This window comes from Sinohyriopsis cumingii, chromosome 18 (assembly GCF_028554795.1).
Source record: "Sinohyriopsis cumingii isolate HCF-2022 chromosome 18, ASM2855479v2, whole genome shotgun sequence".
In the NCBI taxonomy this organism is placed as follows: Eukaryota; Metazoa; Mollusca; class Bivalvia; order Unionida; family Unionidae; genus Sinohyriopsis; species Sinohyriopsis cumingii.
The window spans coordinates 100,739,856-100,757,849 of NC_142978.1; the positions used below are offsets into that span (position 1 = coordinate 100,739,856).

Here is a 17,994-nt window from a genome sequence, read left to right on the forward strand (position 1 = left end):
TTTTTCTTTCATTTTCATTAATACTACTGTTTGCATATTTTATGCTTTTTCTTGTTTCTCTCTACTCATACTGGTGTCACTACTTATTGATTTCAGTGAGTGGAAATTTCACCTACAGACAGGTATACATTCCAACAATATAAAATGCATTATCATTCTTGTTTCTGTAAAGCAAATATTGTATTACCAGATTAATGAAATGAGGTTGATTTATCAAACAGTTTTGTTGATTTCTAGGACAGAAACATTCCAACAATATAAACTGCAAAAACGTTTTTGTTTTTGTAAAGCTAATATTTTATTACCAGATTACAGAAATGAAGTTGATTTATCAAACAGTTTTATTGATTTCTATGAAAGAAACAGATTAAGAAATTGAGGGAGGGGGCTTCATCATACAGGTTAATTTTTAGTTTATAGCTCAGGCAACAACAAAATCCATGAAAACCGGTACGCTAAGACAATCAGTGATAAAACAGTACATGTGTATTCCAAGTAGCTCTATATACCCGCTCTTCAAAATCCCTCTGCCTGAAACTCCTGTCTCTCTCCCTGTCAAACCTACGATCTCTTTCTCTGTCATCTCTTTCAAATCTGTCTCGGGGATTTCTGAAGTCCCTTTCTCTCTCCCGTGGTGCTTCTCTATCACGATCAATCTGAATTCTACCGCTTCCTATCCTTCTATGATCTCTTCGATCCCTGTACGAAAAAAGATACAAAATACATATCCATATTAAATTAAATGCTGTTTCAGTTTTTTTTTTAAAAAAGTTGATAATTGATTCTTACTGTGAGGATGCATCAATGTATTATACTTTAAACCTAATTGTGGCAACTAGTTACATTTGAAGGAAAATTACCTAACTATAGCATAGTCTGGCACAGTAAAACCCACATGACTGACATTTACAACAATGAGTGACATCAAAATGCCTAATCAAAATCTTTTAGGGTGATACTTATGTTTGTTGCAAACAGATGATAGTTCTTACTCTTTTGTATATCCTAGCTACATTATGGAATACATTTTTCTTACGACTACATAGGGAACAGACAAAACTTTTAATGGCCACATAAAAAACCCTACTGTTTACACCAACTCAGAGCAAACATTTTGTGTCTGTTCCCTGCACAACCATGAAATAATTATACTACGATGTACAATTTATACAAGTTACTGTACAAATGATAGGCAAAAGATACATTTATAATAATGAAGTACTGAAGATGGGCAATGTATGTATGTATGTATGTATGTGTATATATATATATATATATATATATATATATATATATATATATATATATGAATAACAGGGCTTTCTTTTCAGATTTCATGGATTCCCTTAGGATCTTCTTTAATACACATGTACAATAATAACATAAAATATCAAGAGACGGCCAAAAGAAAATCTGGCAGGGATTTAAAAAAAATTTATAAGACTGGAAGACTGCTCCTGCTCCTGGAGCTTGCCACAAGCATAATATTTCAACATGAATGAGAAAATATTGTGTATTTTAAGGAAATCACTTTCTATTTATAGAAACTTGTTTCCTTTGTTTCTCCATTGGCATGCTGCTAGTTGTCTAAAAATATACAGGTAAATAATATATGAAGATATATATGTATATTAGAATGCAGGTAGATATATATCTATATCAGAATGCAGGTAATGTTGGAAGAGCAAATGCATGCACATACATGTATATAGACAAATAATGGGACAAAATAGAAAAGATTTTGGAAATGGCAACATTGTTTTACAGAGAGGGAGAGGTGAAGCAAAACTGTTTGTAATGATTTATTTATAATCACAACTCAAAGATTTATAAACACATATTTTATCCATTTACTTTACAATTAGCAGTTAACCTTTAAATCAGAGACATGCATCAAAATAAATGGGAATCCAACTATTGAGAATAATATGAGAACATTCCTTTTTGTCCATTTAATTGCTTGCCAAGCATTATGTATCGATTCCCGTAATTATTAAATAAAAAAAACCCTAATAAATGTTGCCTGTGGTTGCTAACTTTTCCTAACATCACACATTCAACAAAATCCTCCTGGCAGTTAATCTGAGACTAGTGCCTTTGATTTCAAAACACATAATTGTCAAATAAAACTCTTGAGTTGATTTTTAGCAATTAAGACCTACTTGCCATAAAAAAGACGACATACATCAAAAACAATTGTTTAGAGTTTGTAATCTGATAAACTGCCTGAGACTAACTTTGGACCATAAAGTCATCAAATCCCTGATACATACAAATATTATGGTTACCATGAAACTGAAAATTTAAAATATAAATATTTATTCCTTATTTGTCAAAACTTGCTTTAAATAGTAACTATTCACATTAGGGATGTTCCAGTAAAACATATATCCCCCACCCAGGGATGGCACTTCAAAAAACTGTGGGAAGTTTTGTTTCAAACTATTTTGATTCTGACAGTGAAAGGATGGTTAGGAAAATCACTTCTGTCATGGGTTGTGTTAACAAAATGAGAAATCGCTGGTGGGGTTGTCAGAAGAAAAAAAAAAACATTTAAAATCACATCTAACTCCCTCCTAGTGGTCTAACATGAATAAAACATTGGGGCAGAAAATGCTACCAGTACATGTAATGCATGTAATTTGTACAAATTCGTGTACTTTTAAAGGAGCGATACACATTCCACAAATTACATCAACGTTGCGGATATAAAACGTGTGATTTGTGCAGTATGCAATTTTTATTAAACTTTTAACTTTAAAAGTGCATTTCGCGACATAATTCACGCTGCTAGTAGTGGTCCCTCTGCACTTATGTGACATCCAGATAGCTGGATACTTCAGTTTGACATGAATGGCCGTTAAACTAAATTGATTCCTTGGGGCCCTGGAACTAGCACTTTATGGACATTTTAACCACATTTTCATCATGGAAGTTTTACAAATGTGTGTTGCGAATAAGGGCCAAGCAGGAAACCAAAATGGCTGAATAACAGGGTTTGTCTTCAGACGTTTTCAGTCGGCAAATACTGGCTGGTGATAGCTATGATGACAATAAATTTCAATTATATTGGTCTGTTGGGCATTGGGAAAATGTCACTGGAAATACCAGTGTGTGATTTTGAGCCCAAAATTGATGTTGAGTGCAAGTCCGATGTATGAGATGGATGGACCATATGCCGGTTATATTTATTCAAGATACCCAGACTATGGGAATGTTGGACTGAAAATCCTAATACAGCATTATGGAAGAGAAAAAATCTGGCATAAGAGGCAGCAAAGCACTGATACAAGGAAGTGAATCTTTGGCAGAGTTCATGTTAGTGAAAGCTCGGGTTTCGGAAATGCTCAATCACACATATTTGGATGCCAATTTTTTATTGGGGACGCAGAAGATCACTTAGACGAGAGTCCTCCGTATGCATGTAATAGGTGGGTGGCAAAATTCAAAGACTTGCCAGTCCTGCTTCAGCAACCTGCTTAGTAGGAAAATGTGTCAATCAATTAACTGTGCTGATATTTACAATGACAGAATTTAGTGGCCCCCCCCCCACATGTACATGTCACCAATATGAGTACATCAAAGGAACATGCTGCTGGGCGGCAAGATCAAAGGCTTTGACTGGCAGCTGGGTGAGAAAATCTACTGATATTTACAGTGCTTGAAATCAGAGGCAGAAAGACCCAGAGATGTACATGCGGTCATTTATAACAGTACATCAAATAAACAACTTTAGCTTAAATTATTGTGTTCATTTCCGAGTGTAGCGGAATAAGCAGTGCACGTGACCTCGGAATCATGACATGTTGTGACTTAGACTTGAATGAGTATTTTGGGGTTCAACGGCAAACTGACGAAGATTGTAACGAGATTCAGGAGAGTGATAAAGGTGCTAGAACTGATATTTTGGATGGGACAGTAGCCAAGTGTAAGAAAGTGTGTGATGCCTAGCTTAGTATTTTGAATAAGACCTTCCTTGGATTGACAAAATTCAGACTCACTCTGATGGACAAACAAGAGTTATGTCAGTGTTATAAAGAATGTAGAAATTAAACTCAATGGCAACAAATAGTTCTTATAATTTGCATAGTTTTCTGAGAGGGGACTGCAACTTTTGCTAGTGGGACTCCTATTTTTACCAACATGGGAGTCCTGGACTCCTAGCTTTAAAATCCTAGCGAGACCTCTGGAAAACTGTTCTTTTTGAAACAGAGATATCTAAGAGAGAAAACAGGGTCTCATATCGCTGCTTAAAATTGATGTGTCATACATGTACTATATAATAACTACAAGGGAGGACACTTCTCTCCTTTCTCACGTGACCCATTTAAGAATAAACGCTGTTATTTCAAGCCACATTTCACGTAGCATAATAAATTTGGTACCAATGTTTAGCTCAGGCATTTGACTGGGTATCCCTATCAAACATTTGACTTAATGTCATACCTTTAAGGAATGCCAGATCATTTTCCCATGGTACCACTCAACATGTACCTGATCGCGCACAGTTAATATGCAAGAACGCCCTGAATGGAATACTACCTTCTCACTGGCCAAATGAAAATAAGTTATAAAATAAATACAGGACATCATTTTCTTTTAACTAATGAGAGGACAGCATTCCATTCAGTGCTTTGTTCTTGCATATTAAGCGGGAGCTATCAGGTACATGTCGATTGGTACTGTGGAAAAATGATTTCAAATAAACAAAGTAATGACCAAAAAACTTCTGAATTTTTATTTCAATTACAAACTTCACTTTCTATATTGTAAATAAATAAAGTTTTTGTAACACCAAGCATAAGACTGCACAAGAGATTTTTCCATAGTGTTTGGAATACTATACACAGTTGGACGTACTTGGATGGGATCACAAATTCTCCATCTCTCCAATACCATTTGGTAACCTTGCATGGAAACTGATCCTGGCAGATTAATCATTTGAGATGAGCCAAACATGATGGTTGAATCTGTGGACTGTCGTGTAGCAGAGATCCCTGTGGTTATTTCTCTCCTATCATATTCTCTGTGACTCGTCTACCAATTGGTTAGGTAGATTTGTTGAACCATCTAATGACCTTCCCCTCAAAACAGTGACTCTGCTACGGACAGGCAGATGCCATTCTGTGACAGCTACATGGCCCCAACTGAATAACTTGTCCACTACAGGTTGCTTGTGCGACTCATGAAGCAGACCCTGTTTCGAAAACTTGGAAGCAGGTCTCAGAGTGTGCTTCTTGAATAATGGTATTAGTCCCTCAAATGTTGAGGTGCTATGGAAGGATTGAGACCTTAAATAGTGCAGCCCTCAAAAGGTTCTTGCTGTTATCCAGCAAGATCTCTGACATCTCCAGGATGCAATTTCTGCAGAGGTGGATAAGCTCCCTAAAAGTGTCATGGACACTAACAGACCATGCTTCAATGCCTTAGTACAGTCTCCAGAAAGTGCCAAGATAATGATTTCCAATCCAACAGACTTATGGAGACAGTTTAACAGAGATTGGCATGAAAGGCTATTGTCAACAGGGTTCAAGTCTTTAGCTTTATGGCTTCAAAATATCTAGAAGAATAGCGGAAGTGTGAGCTAATTTTCCCACTTAGAAACCTACAAAGGGCCAAGTAAGTGAATGAACCTGATGACTACAGGCAGAAACCAGCGCTGACGCAAACAGACAACCGTTCTACTGTCTGTTGGCCTCTTGGCCCTAGGAAAATCTGCTGTGCTAGTTTCCAAACCATTGTTTAGTGTGGGAGCAGCAGAAGAACTCAGTGAGAAGGTGGGGGGTAATGGGACTAACCCTACAATCTTTCTTCATAGGCTCTTTAGTGGACAAGGCTGGAGCAAGTTCACAGCTTGTCACATCCAACATATCCGGAAACCACAGAAGGGACATGTGTGTGCATATGTTTGTGGAAGATGACTCATTACAAGGGACTGGCGGCCCCAAATCATACTGAAATTACTCAGAAGCAGAGGTAATGGGATAGGGGTGGGATGCCAATCAGATCCCATCAACCAGATGAGTGAGTGAAACCCAGATTCTCTATCCCCATTGGGATTGGTTCTTTGGTTTGTTATTTTATTTTCATTACCCATTGCCTAGTGCAAATTATCACACCATATGTCAACAAGCAACAGATGGGACATTCATCTATGCATGTACATTTAATACATGATAGACAGGTGGTGTGAGTGCTCTAAATGACCATCTTGTGCCTACACTCACCCATACCATGTGATATTTATGTGCTGAAAGAGAAACATTGTGGTAAACAATACAACTGGGAACCAAAAAGGGTAGGGATATTTCCCTGATACTGGTACTAAGAAAGATAAACAGAAGAACTGCTATGCTAAGCAAGGTGCAAAAATCCTTCAAATTTAAAAAAAAACAAACACTGAAAAAAAATGACCCAAAGACAAGAAAAAGGATATCTTTGACAGTTAAAGCTGAAATTTGTTGAAGATCTTGACCCATTTCTACTTAAAAGCAAAAAGAAGATATTCCATGTGTTGGCTATGAAATCAGACTAGAAATATGTTTATTTCAATTCTTGGTATCCAAGTACTAATTGCAGGAGTAAATATTTAGCCTGGACTGGGAACTTGGCATCCCAAGAAATGTAAGCAATGCAATAGCAGCAGGTAATGTGATACTTCTATTAAACTTGATATTCAACCATATATATATATATATATATTTTTCAACTCAATTCCCGTTTGACACATGTCACAAATGTAAACATGGTGGCCAAATGGAATGTTGTGAAAGATACTTGGTTCAAATGCAAGATTTGGGAAATTTTGGATTACGGAACAAAAATAAATATCATTTTTTAGTTATTTAGTTATTTTCTGGTGTATGTTAATGTACCAAAGATATTTATTCCCTTGTAAGACTGCAAATCAATTTATGATTCTCAGAAAAGTAGTTGTATTCCATTTGGATTATATACAATTTCTCAAGGTCACTAAATTTTCTCATTTGCTGAGACAGTGTGTTTTAATAAAAAAATTTGCCCAGGTATTGGCATACCACTAAAAATTCCCTGTCCATTATATGAATGGCATAACTAGTCAATTGTAGGCTCCAGTGTGAACAATCCCTTTTTTAATCTAAAAGCTGCCGAATGTCTGCCCAGTATCTTTTACAGGGTGTCAACTACAGTGTAAGCTTCATCAACTCACTTTATGTTAGTTTTTTTTGTAACCTGTACAACAATTAACTCATCAACCCCTGGAGGTTTTTGTCGTTTTTGCCTGAAATGCGAGTAGGAAACACATTTTGGGGTCTATTTCTGATGACACCCTAATACATCGACTTCCAAGAGATTTCCCATCAGCCTAATGCCTAGTTGTGTTAGAAACATTGTTTTTCATTGGTTATTTTTGCTCACGCATAAGCAGAAGGGTAAAAGTTTGGGTGAAGAAAAATAAACAGGGTCCAAATTATTAGGTTTTTCCATCTGTATTTTGTAGTGCAACTAGAACATCCAGATTAGATGGTATCATTGTAGAGCTATATATTTACATAATACCATCCACTTAGTGTATCATACATGACCTTGATGCTACAGACCTCGGCAGTAGACTATTACCTTCTGCCATGTAAACATGGCACCAAGGGTTAATGAGTCAACACACATAGCAAATTCCACTATAAGGTACTGCCCATTTAACAGGGGATGAGGGATGAGATTTTCTTCTGAGTTATTTTCTTTTATCTCAAGATAGTATTTAAATTGAATATAAATAATGTGGTTGGTATTATTTTGTGGTAAATCAGAGCAAGTAATTGTTTCCAGCTATTAACAGATTGAATTTTTCTTGAAAATAGTGTCAGGCCCATCTCAGAATCTCAGATTGTTGTTTCCTAATATAACTGTGGTATACCAAGGTATGTATCACTGAATGTTCAGAATTACACAGGTAACAAATATTTTGTGGTACCCAGCTCTAATGGTTTGTACAGCCCAGTTGTTTTTCAGCAAGTTTTCAAGAACAAGATGTTGTTGTGGAAACAATCTTCTCTTAATGTTACTTTGTACATCACTGCACAAATAAATACCAATGTAGAATAAAAACAAATAGTGTGCCACTAGAACAAACTGACACTGGTAACTACTGATGTCATGTGTCATCTGATTAACCCACCATGTGTATCTAACCATTCATTATATTAGGAAAATATGTAATTAACAAGTTGGAATCAAAAAGTAATACGTTCAGTTTTAATGCTCTGTATTTGCTAACATAACAATTCCAAGGATAATGGAGAAAATTCAAGGACTTTGTCAAGAAATCAATGACTTTTCAATGATAAAACCAACTTTTTATAAAAAATTCAAGGGATTTTAAAGGCAACCCCATAAAATTCAAGGATTTTTTTAAAGGTTTTACAAACCACATGATCCCCTGATCCCAGCCAGCAGCATGACCCAAGTCCAGAATGAAGAGAGTGAGAGAAGTATATAATGTTTTTGTACTCCAAATATGGTCTAAATTTGACAAAATTGGACAAAGAACCAAAGTAAGTTATGGAAAGAAAAAAAAAAACATGTATAAAAAGGTATACAACTTCTTGATCAAATCACTGTAAACAAGGAGCAAGAGCGGTATAAGATGACAGTCAAGTATGTAATACATTAAAAATATACTCTGAACTGGGAGACCAAAATTAAATAAAGTGATGGCAAAAAAATTCAACAAGAAGGAAGACGCCTTCATGTCGAGTCAAGTATCAAAGTACTGATTAAACTTAACCACAAGGTCAAAGGGGAAAGCATGTCACAGAATGAACCGTCTCAGATTCATAATGATACATCCCACATTTAAGAAAATCCATATAGTGGTTTAGGAAGTATAAGGAAATAAAACAACTAAAACTGTAATGCAAATTTTCATTGACAGTATCCATGACCTCGAGGTAAAAAAAAAAAAAAAGTAATAGCAAGTGCATCACAGAATACATTGTCCTGTATGATCTCTTGACCCCAAGGTCAAAGGAGAAGTGTCTGATTCCAGAATGAACTGTTTTAGCTTCATAATGAGTCATTTCATGTATTAAGAAGATCCATCAAGAGATTTAGTCAAATATAAGCAAATTTAAAAAACTTTACCAAACACAGACAGGCAAACCAAGATACTTCTACTAAAATGTGTTAGTGTGTATGTGATTTGGATTTTTAATTTAGCTTTAACAATTTTTCAGTCATATCACCACGCTGTCTAGCACTGGGGCATCATACCACAGATATGATACATCATGTCCCACCACGTCACATTATCCTGACACCAGGCCGACCATCCTAACACTAATCCCTTAATGCTGAGCGAGGCAGCTGTTAGTATCATTTTTTAATAAGTCTTTGTGATGACTCAGCTGGGGTTTGAACCCACATACTCCCGCATCCAAGGCAGAGGTTCTGACCACTTAGGCTACTGGACATTGTTAGAGGCATATAACAAAATGTTTTAATATATTAGAGGAATATTAAAAAAAGTTTAGTTAGAGGAATATTAAAAATGTTTATCACCTTTCCCTGTCCTGAAGATCAGCAGGACAGCTGATCTGTCTGCCCATTAATGGATGGGTCACATGACATCCTGTGCCAAAGCTTCTACGTTGAGGACTTAAAACAATGCCATCTTCTTCATGTAAAAGCTTCTCCCTTGGGTCAAGTGAACCTTAAATTCAAAACAAAAGAAATTCAAAAAACTTCAATGGCTCAAAATCATACATCCTCAGACCAGCATATATACCATCCCACAACTGCATATTCCAGAGCCCCAGTACTCACCTCCACTCCAATGATTTTGAGTCATAATGCAAAATCTATCACATATATGATGGATCTTCCTACTATGATTGTATATTACAACTGGTTTAGAAAACATTGGAAATGTAATTGTAACCTTTTTATATGTGACCTCTGATTCACTCCCTGGGACCCAAAGAGTAGCAGCAAAGGATGGTCCCCCTCTTTCAGATGGTCAACAGAGGCAAAATTAGTACTAAGTTTCATGAAATTACACCAAATATTGTAGGACAATGGATGGAATAGATAGAGGGTAGTACAATATCCCAACACTTCTTTAAAAAAGCATGGGATAACAAAACTCCATTTTTAACTGCCAATCCATCATGTATTTACTTGAGAAAAAACCCATCAAAATGTTGAAAAAGACCACACAAATTTTAAGAGAAAGAAAATTAAGGGAGGTAACTACAAAGTTAAATTCAGGATGCAAATGAGTGCATTTTTCTAGTTTATGTTTCATTTAAATCCATCCTTACAAAAATAAACCCGCAACAACAATAAAACTGACCTACCTACCTCTCCAAACTTTTTTTCCAATGTCGCCAGAACCAAACATACATCTAATTATTTATTTGGCCTTATTTAAAAATTCAAGATTCAAGATTTTTAATTGGTAATCTAGGGTCATCAGCCCATAATATAATAATATATACAAAGACAACATTTTATCGCCTGAAGCAAACATATGCATATTGTGTCTATATTAAATACCTAATGTGTTGTCTTGTGGACACAGCAATTGTTATATAAATAATGCAACTCCATGAATAACAAAAGGATTCTGCATTGACATAAAGCCATAAAATCTGTCAAGAGAATGATTATTATACCAAGGTTTGTCTAAATACTTTTCCCTTACATCTTGAAAAATGCATGATGTTCATCTTCTACAAATACCAAATTACTGCAACAACAATGTCCTCTTAGTTTTGGATTAATATCTGAGGTTCGTAAATGTGGAACTAAGGATTATAGATTTATCCATTTTTCTGCTGAAAATGCAATTAATGGTCTCACAATCTAATACTTGTCTGCAAATGTTTTTCCACTCTTGAAGATAGTCAGCCACCTTTTTTAATTTAATAAATTAGAAAGTTTTCTAGCTTCTTTATAAAGCGGAATTGATTGAGAAGGTAGTAGCAGACACTTCACTTCTAGGTGTTCTGTAACTGGTTCTTCCAGTTTTCTTGTTTTGTTCAAATCTCATTTCTACTGACAACTGTATGTGTAGAAGAGCTGGACAAGAGTACTGATGCACTCTCGTACAGACTCGGTTTTGGAATTTGTAAGACTGGATTCCCACAGAGAATTGCCTTCACTTACAATGAAGATGACTGATTGGATGTGAAGGTGTTCCATCCCATCTGCTGGGATGTTCTAGTCACCCCCTGTCCCTAACTGGTTTCATTACTATTGTCACTCATCAGAGGGAACAATTTGGGTTGATTCATATGTTCAACTGATCACTTTGTTTTCTCAGAGAGAGGTTTATATAACCCTTTGTCGCCTATGTTGTTTATGACACTGGTGCATGCATATATTCAGTTTGAATGAGACAGATGCAGAAGTGTGTTTCTTGGAGAGTATGTACTATATCACATTGACGTTAGAAACATATACTTTGCTACCACTCAAGCCCTCCTGGAAAGACAACAATTACATATTTCCTGCCTATATACCACACAATGGGAAGAAACTCTTACTCACAACCTCTCCTTACCACTGCAAGTTGGATAACCATCAGCCAGTTGTTTAGCAGTTTAAGTTGAGCAATGCTCACAATTTTGTGGGGAGACAGGGAGGGTTTAACAGTAATATGATTGTGTAAGTATTCTTCAAGAAACATTAAATAAAAAATTTACATTCTCCATTGAATAAATTCCATAATCACATCAGCATTAGAATGAAAGGAAATATGAGGAAATACATAATCAATGGTCATGTAAACAACAAGCACATAAAAAAAGGATTTTTCCATACAATGAGTTTTTTTAAAGTGAATCCAGCAATAGCACTAAACTTAACCAACAAAGAATTTTTGTACTAACATCAACTAGTTCTGATGGTCATCTAAGCCATAGCCACTCAATCCATCAGATTTAATTCTCATTTCTGCAATGCCAAACTGATATAGACACTCAACAAGGTTGACTTTACAGGGAAGCCAGCAGCTTCTATTCCATAAGCTCAAATTCATGAGCAACTGGTCATGCAAGACCTCAGAGTATGAGTGGACTGCCCACTTTAGCCATGATGTCAGGTCTAGAGGGGTCATATCCTCGATTTCAAGCCTTCACTAGAGGAGATGTTAAGCACCATGAACTTTCTTCTTGATAGCATATAACAGGTCTTGCATAAAAGCCCCTCCTGACAAATCAACCAAGGAAAGGGAGTGGATAAACATTTTCTGGTTGCCCACCGATGGCAACCAATTTCTACATATGAATCCTACTTTCACCATCATGACCATGAACCATCTGATCTGAACTAACATAAAACTCGATCACCAAAGCTAGGTCTATTAGAAAACATGTTTACATGATGGCAGCTTCAGTGAGGTTCTGTCTATATGCCTGATCTTGTATGAAGCTTAGTTAAGTTGAAACTCAACAGACGGTTCCTCATAGGAAACAAGGTGTGTGATCTGAACTATTTTTTTTATGTAAAAATTGATCAATAATTGCAAAGGAACCATACCATGGCCAATATCCCCAATAAATGTCTGAATGCATTGGAAATCATGGATCAGCAGCCTCTGAAGTAGCAGGAACTAAACTATTTGTTCAAAATCATGAGAGAAAAAGTCAGTTAAAAGCGAAACTATATTGCTTTGTGCACGGACATTATGTCGCCCTGAAGATTTGGAGAAAATAAAATCATCTGATAAATTTGTGAAGGCCAGAAGCAGATGATTTCACACACGAGAGGGAAATAATCAACTGGTATCTTGAAGACAACTGCCATTCATGCATGACCAGGTGTTAGGTGCTAAAAAAACAAGATAGAATTATATCCAGGACAACTATATGACAGTAACATGCAAATAATAATCATTATTTGAAAACACATTCAATTTAGTGCAAATGAGAAACTTTTCGCTAGCAAGAGTTATTACTCTGTATACTATTTACTTACAGACATCAATGCCAGTTTATGTTAATCATAACTACTGATGCCAAGCACAAAGCCCAGGTGGTTTATAAACACAACTGGCAGCGAGCAGGAAACTCATGCTTTGAACTTACTGACCGGACATCAAAGACGAAGGTTAATTTAATTACAATGCAAGCTGGCCTGGAAGCCGACATACTTTGGATTCTTTTAAGGGTGCTGATTTTTTTTTCTGTACAAAGATGGCTGAGATATTGAAGCTAATTTTTCAGTGGTATTCATAGGAATTTTGACAATAAATTGAAACAATGGAACAATTATTAAAGTGACACAATATAGTGCTTCGTGCACAGACACTGATGATCCAGTGTTGCCCAGAAGATTTGGAGAAAATAAAATCATTTGATGAATTCATGAAGGCCAGAAGAAAAGCAGATGATTTTGCCAACAATATGATCATTAACATGGATGAAATTCTAGTGTACTTTTGATATTATTCCTGGATGGACTCGCTATAAGATGGGGGTCAAAAGTGTGAGAATTATGATGACTGGTGCAGATTTTTAAAAAAATATTACTTTAGTCCTTGCAGTTTCCACTTCAGGTGATGTGTTGCCTCTAATGAAAATTTTTCATAATATGAGAAAGTTAAAAAATATATTCATGCACCAAAAAGAATGGAGCGTATGTGTGCAGGAGAAGGGTTGTGTTCATGAGATAATGTTGCAGTAGATTAAAGAGTTTTATATTTTTTTAATGAAATTTCAGTTGGAGTGTATTTTACAACATGTAATTTTCTAATTATTTAAAATGTGTCCCACAACTTATGACTTGAGAAAATGATCTGTCTCAGAACATACAGTGCACAAAAAAATTACTTTTAAAATTAATTTTTGTGTCCCAATAAATATAGTGTCACAACATATATGGTCAATACTGCATTTACGGTATTTAGTAGGGTTTTGCATCCTTGTAAATTTCTGCACATTCTAATTTTACATTAATCTAGCTTTACCTTTGGTTGCCACCATATAACTACGACTGTGCTGAGGTGTTGTAAAATGCTACCAGATACACAATATATGAAGTCCAAGGGAAAAGAAGGAAAATAGTCTGCAAGATTCAAGAAACCAAGGCATCTGACTGGGATCATGTTTTTCTACCAAGATCTCAAATTACTAATTTGAGGAGGGAATTCAACCTGGAACTGGCAACCAGTACCAGGACATGAGACTGCAACGCAATAATAGCTGGTAATTTAGTAATACTATTAAAATGTGGTTTTTATATGTTTGCTATGGAAGCCACACCAATGCTATGGAAGCCACCTTGGACAAACTTCTGATAAAGCACTTCCTAAGAAACATTCTATTATAGTTTCAATGAAACTGACGCAGCCCTTCCAGTGACAAAAATGTGTTTTCCATTTCTTAGTTAAGGAAGCCACACTGTTGGTAAGGAAGCCACACCAAAATGTTTTAATCAAGAATGTCCTGACACACATTCGTACCAAGTTCAATGCAAACTGGATAATCAGTTTTTGAGGAGTTGAATATAAAAATGTTGACAACAACTGATGAAGCATATCAGATGCAGTGCCAGACCAAAAGCTCCCTTGGTCATACAGCCAAGTGAACTAATAAAATTACCAAGTTTCTCTTTATGACTGCTAAAAAGGGAGCATATTTTTGAAATTTAATTTATCCTTGTAGAAATATTATATAAATGTTATTGGTAAAGTTATGTATTTTGTGTAACCTTTCATACAGGACTGTAGCTATATTGCACGTAATTTTTGTTCATCGTGATAAAAAGTAGTGATCATTTATAAACAAAATAATCCCTAATTTTTGTTCATGAGTGTAGATTTTTTTTTCATAGATATTAAATCAACAGAAAGATTGAACCTGTTGATAAGTTTGTGGTAATTTCTCATTGGCTGGTGGGGTCATATGAGTTCTAAGAAGAATTAAGTTATTTCTCACTGGATGTGCCGGTCAGGTGGGTTCTTTTATGATGTGGGGTGAAATGTCACCTAGTGGGCCATATTCTTGTTCATAGAACTGAGCAAATGAATTCATTCTTGCTTTGGATTCTTATTTCATAAGTTCTTGAGTTAATATCAAGTGCAGACATACTTAACACTGCTTTTAGATATTATTTGAGAGGAAGCATTTGTTCTGACTATTCACTGGAATTACAAAGTGCTTATTGAACTAAAATCTAATTCTAGGACTATAATGAATATATTCCAAGGAGTTCTTGGCAATGCCACTGTGATACATCTGAACTTGGCAGACCAGCACACTCAAGGATCTGAAATTTATTTGGATCATTTGATTCTTATGGACTTGAACACAGCTTTATATGGTTATTTTGAATTCAATTCATAATACTGCAAGTTCCTTTTAAAATTTCATATTACAGCTTCAGGAACTAAATTTTTTGTCCAGTTTTATAAAACTTGTTTGTTTTTCTTCTTCATATTAATTAGTTTACGACAACTGAGTCATAACAGGACATAATGAGGTAAATGATAACTAAAAAGAATTAACATACCAGACTGACGTCGTGGAAGATCCTGCCTCCTTTCTTTAGCATCATTGATGGTGAGTGGAGAAGGACCACGAGATCCTCCCCCAAATGACCTCCCCCAGCGTTCCGGGTCCCAAATACCATCACTGCTGAATTACAAGAATTATTTATGAACTTGAAAACAGCTTGTCATACATTTTGGTAAAAAAGAAAAAGTTCAAAACTGTTCAATATTAAGTGGTGGAGACGGACATTAGTTTTGCTGCTAGAATTTTTCTAAATGGGGCCAACTTGCTAATCCCTTTTCCAAAGCGTGTCAATTCTATATTCAAAAACCTAATTTGCCCCTCATACTTAAGAAGTATGACTCACACTGACGAACATATTTCAAGTGATTGCAGAATCAATAGAACAAGCAAACAAAAGGTGTTTCTTATTGTATCTAAGCTATATTTTACCCTCTATACTTGATCGATGATTTAAAAATGATTTATCAATTACAAATGTGTTCCTTTTTGATGGTGTTTCACATGTCAATCATTGGTATAATAAAGTGTACAGGTAAGACCAGCAGGCAGAAAAGAGTTATAATGGAAAAAGGACCAAATTTTTTAATAATCAAAACAAGAAACACACGAGACAAGAAGAATTTTATAAATGGCTCAGACTGATGTGGATTTCAGCAATACCAATATGAACTAAAGCAAGAAAAGCAAGATTTACTCAGGCCATTAATTATTTGCTTGAATCTTTTTTCATGGCTTCTACCAATATAGCTGTCACATGATCAGCTGAATTTATGTGAGTCTGTTGTACTGGTCCTGAAAGTTAGCCTTGTTTTGCAGTGTTTTACATGTAATCTACAGAGTATTTCCATCTCCGACAGTTAAACTACAACTATCTTCAACCCAGTTCAATAAAGATTATGATCTGATGTTTGCTTTATTGATGGCATATGAATGTACATGAGTGCTGTGTTCAACTCATCTAATTCTGTTTCAACAAGAGATTCTCTTTCATCGTCTCTTCATTTAAAATAATCAAAGTTCTTTCCAATATTCCATGCAGACTTGCACATTCTTCATGACTTAGCACATGTGAAACAGTCTTAGGTTGACTACCAATATATTATGTGGTGCAAATGTAAAATAATAGCGGGCTTGAAAAAAAAGTGAATGTGAGAACAGCATTCTGGCCAAGATCACTAAAAATCTCTTGTATACCATTACAATCGTATCATCAATGTGACTGTATTATAGTAGTGTATATTAATAGTATTAAAAGTTCATTTAGGGAAAGGTTGAAATAATTTCAAGCTACATGTAACATGGATATTTTGATAAAAAAAAATTTATATCTGGAACACGGAAAATCCCTAACTCTTTTTTGTAAACATATCAATACTTTCATTCCAATACAGGTATTGTGCACTTTCTTTAACAGTGTTGAAAATACACTGTTATTCAGATCAGCCAATCAGTGCTTAGAATTTTCCAGTGATCTCAGGTTAACACAAGAGCTGTGTACATGATCGTATACTGGAACAGCTTTAAAATGATAGTTCCAATAACTCACATAAATTGGACATGTGCGTAAGTTGAACAACTTGTAGATTACAGTAAGAAATGATGATACACAATGGTATGGATAAAGAATAAAATTGTACCGATAAAAATTCACAAGGATTTTCTACTCCATTTGTTGTGGTCATTCTAATTAATTATGCATTGTGTTTATTTCTGAGTGTAGCTGAGTAAATAGTGCATGTAACCTCAAAATCAAAACATTTCATGACTAAGACAAAATGATATTTCCAAATTTGGGTCTAAAACATTGCTTACCAAATACGAGTCCTGGACCCCTAGTTTTAAAATCCTAGTTGAGAACTCTGGACAAGGCACATACTTAATTTTTTTTTTAATATCTTTAAAAAAAGCCATGTATGCCATTACAGGTCTATAAAAAGAATGATAAAATAAAATTAAAATAAAATAATGGGATGTCTTTAACTTGCTTAATTCACATGCTTTCTCAACCCCTAGGCTAGCATAACAAGAAACCATGTACAAAAAAGGAATTTTTTAGTGGTTGGGGTAGAGCCATTCATAATTTGTTTCATATTTTTAGTTGATTTTTATGTTTCTATGAGCTTTTTAAAACTTATTTTAAGGTCCAAATTACATTTTAAGTTTTTTGCAGTTTTTCAGGTCCACCACGGACCCTGAAATATTATGATTAGAATGTAACTGATAAATAAAATACCAATATTTATTCCTTATTTGTCAAGACTTACTGGTCATTACAAACATAACCCATCATTGTCCAAGTAATTCATGAGACGAGTCTGCTATCAAGGCAAAAGAGGAAACTTGATAACTTTTGATCTCTAATGAAAAGATGCATCTAGGATTTAGTAAATGTGAGCACTTGCCCTGACTGAACCTGAAAAAAGAGGTGCCATCATAGTGATAATGGGGGGCTATAATACTACCATTACAATGTAAAAAGAAATCAACCAATTCAATT

General features: G+C 35.2%; 1 protein-coding gene across 4 annotated transcripts in view; it reads right to left on the reverse strand.

Annotated features, from left to right (window-relative positions):
* Positions 1-17,994, reverse strand: part of LOC149777595 (uncharacterized) — a 100,229-nt gene that overhangs the window by 73,461 nt on the left and 8,774 nt on the right. For 3 of the 4 annotated variants that reach the window (XM_089942233.1, XM_089942232.1, XM_089942229.1), the window contains exons 4-6: positions 15,493-15,617; positions 9,538-9,688; positions 510-699 (exon numbers count right to left, since the gene is read on the reverse strand). In XM_089942233.1, the coding sequence (XP_089798359.1) occupies positions 510-699; positions 9,538-9,688; positions 15,493-15,617 (466 nt within the window). The remainder of the gene's footprint in view (positions 1-509; positions 700-9,537; positions 9,689-15,492; positions 15,618-17,994) is intronic. The other variant, XM_089942231.1, reaches the window with a different exon arrangement.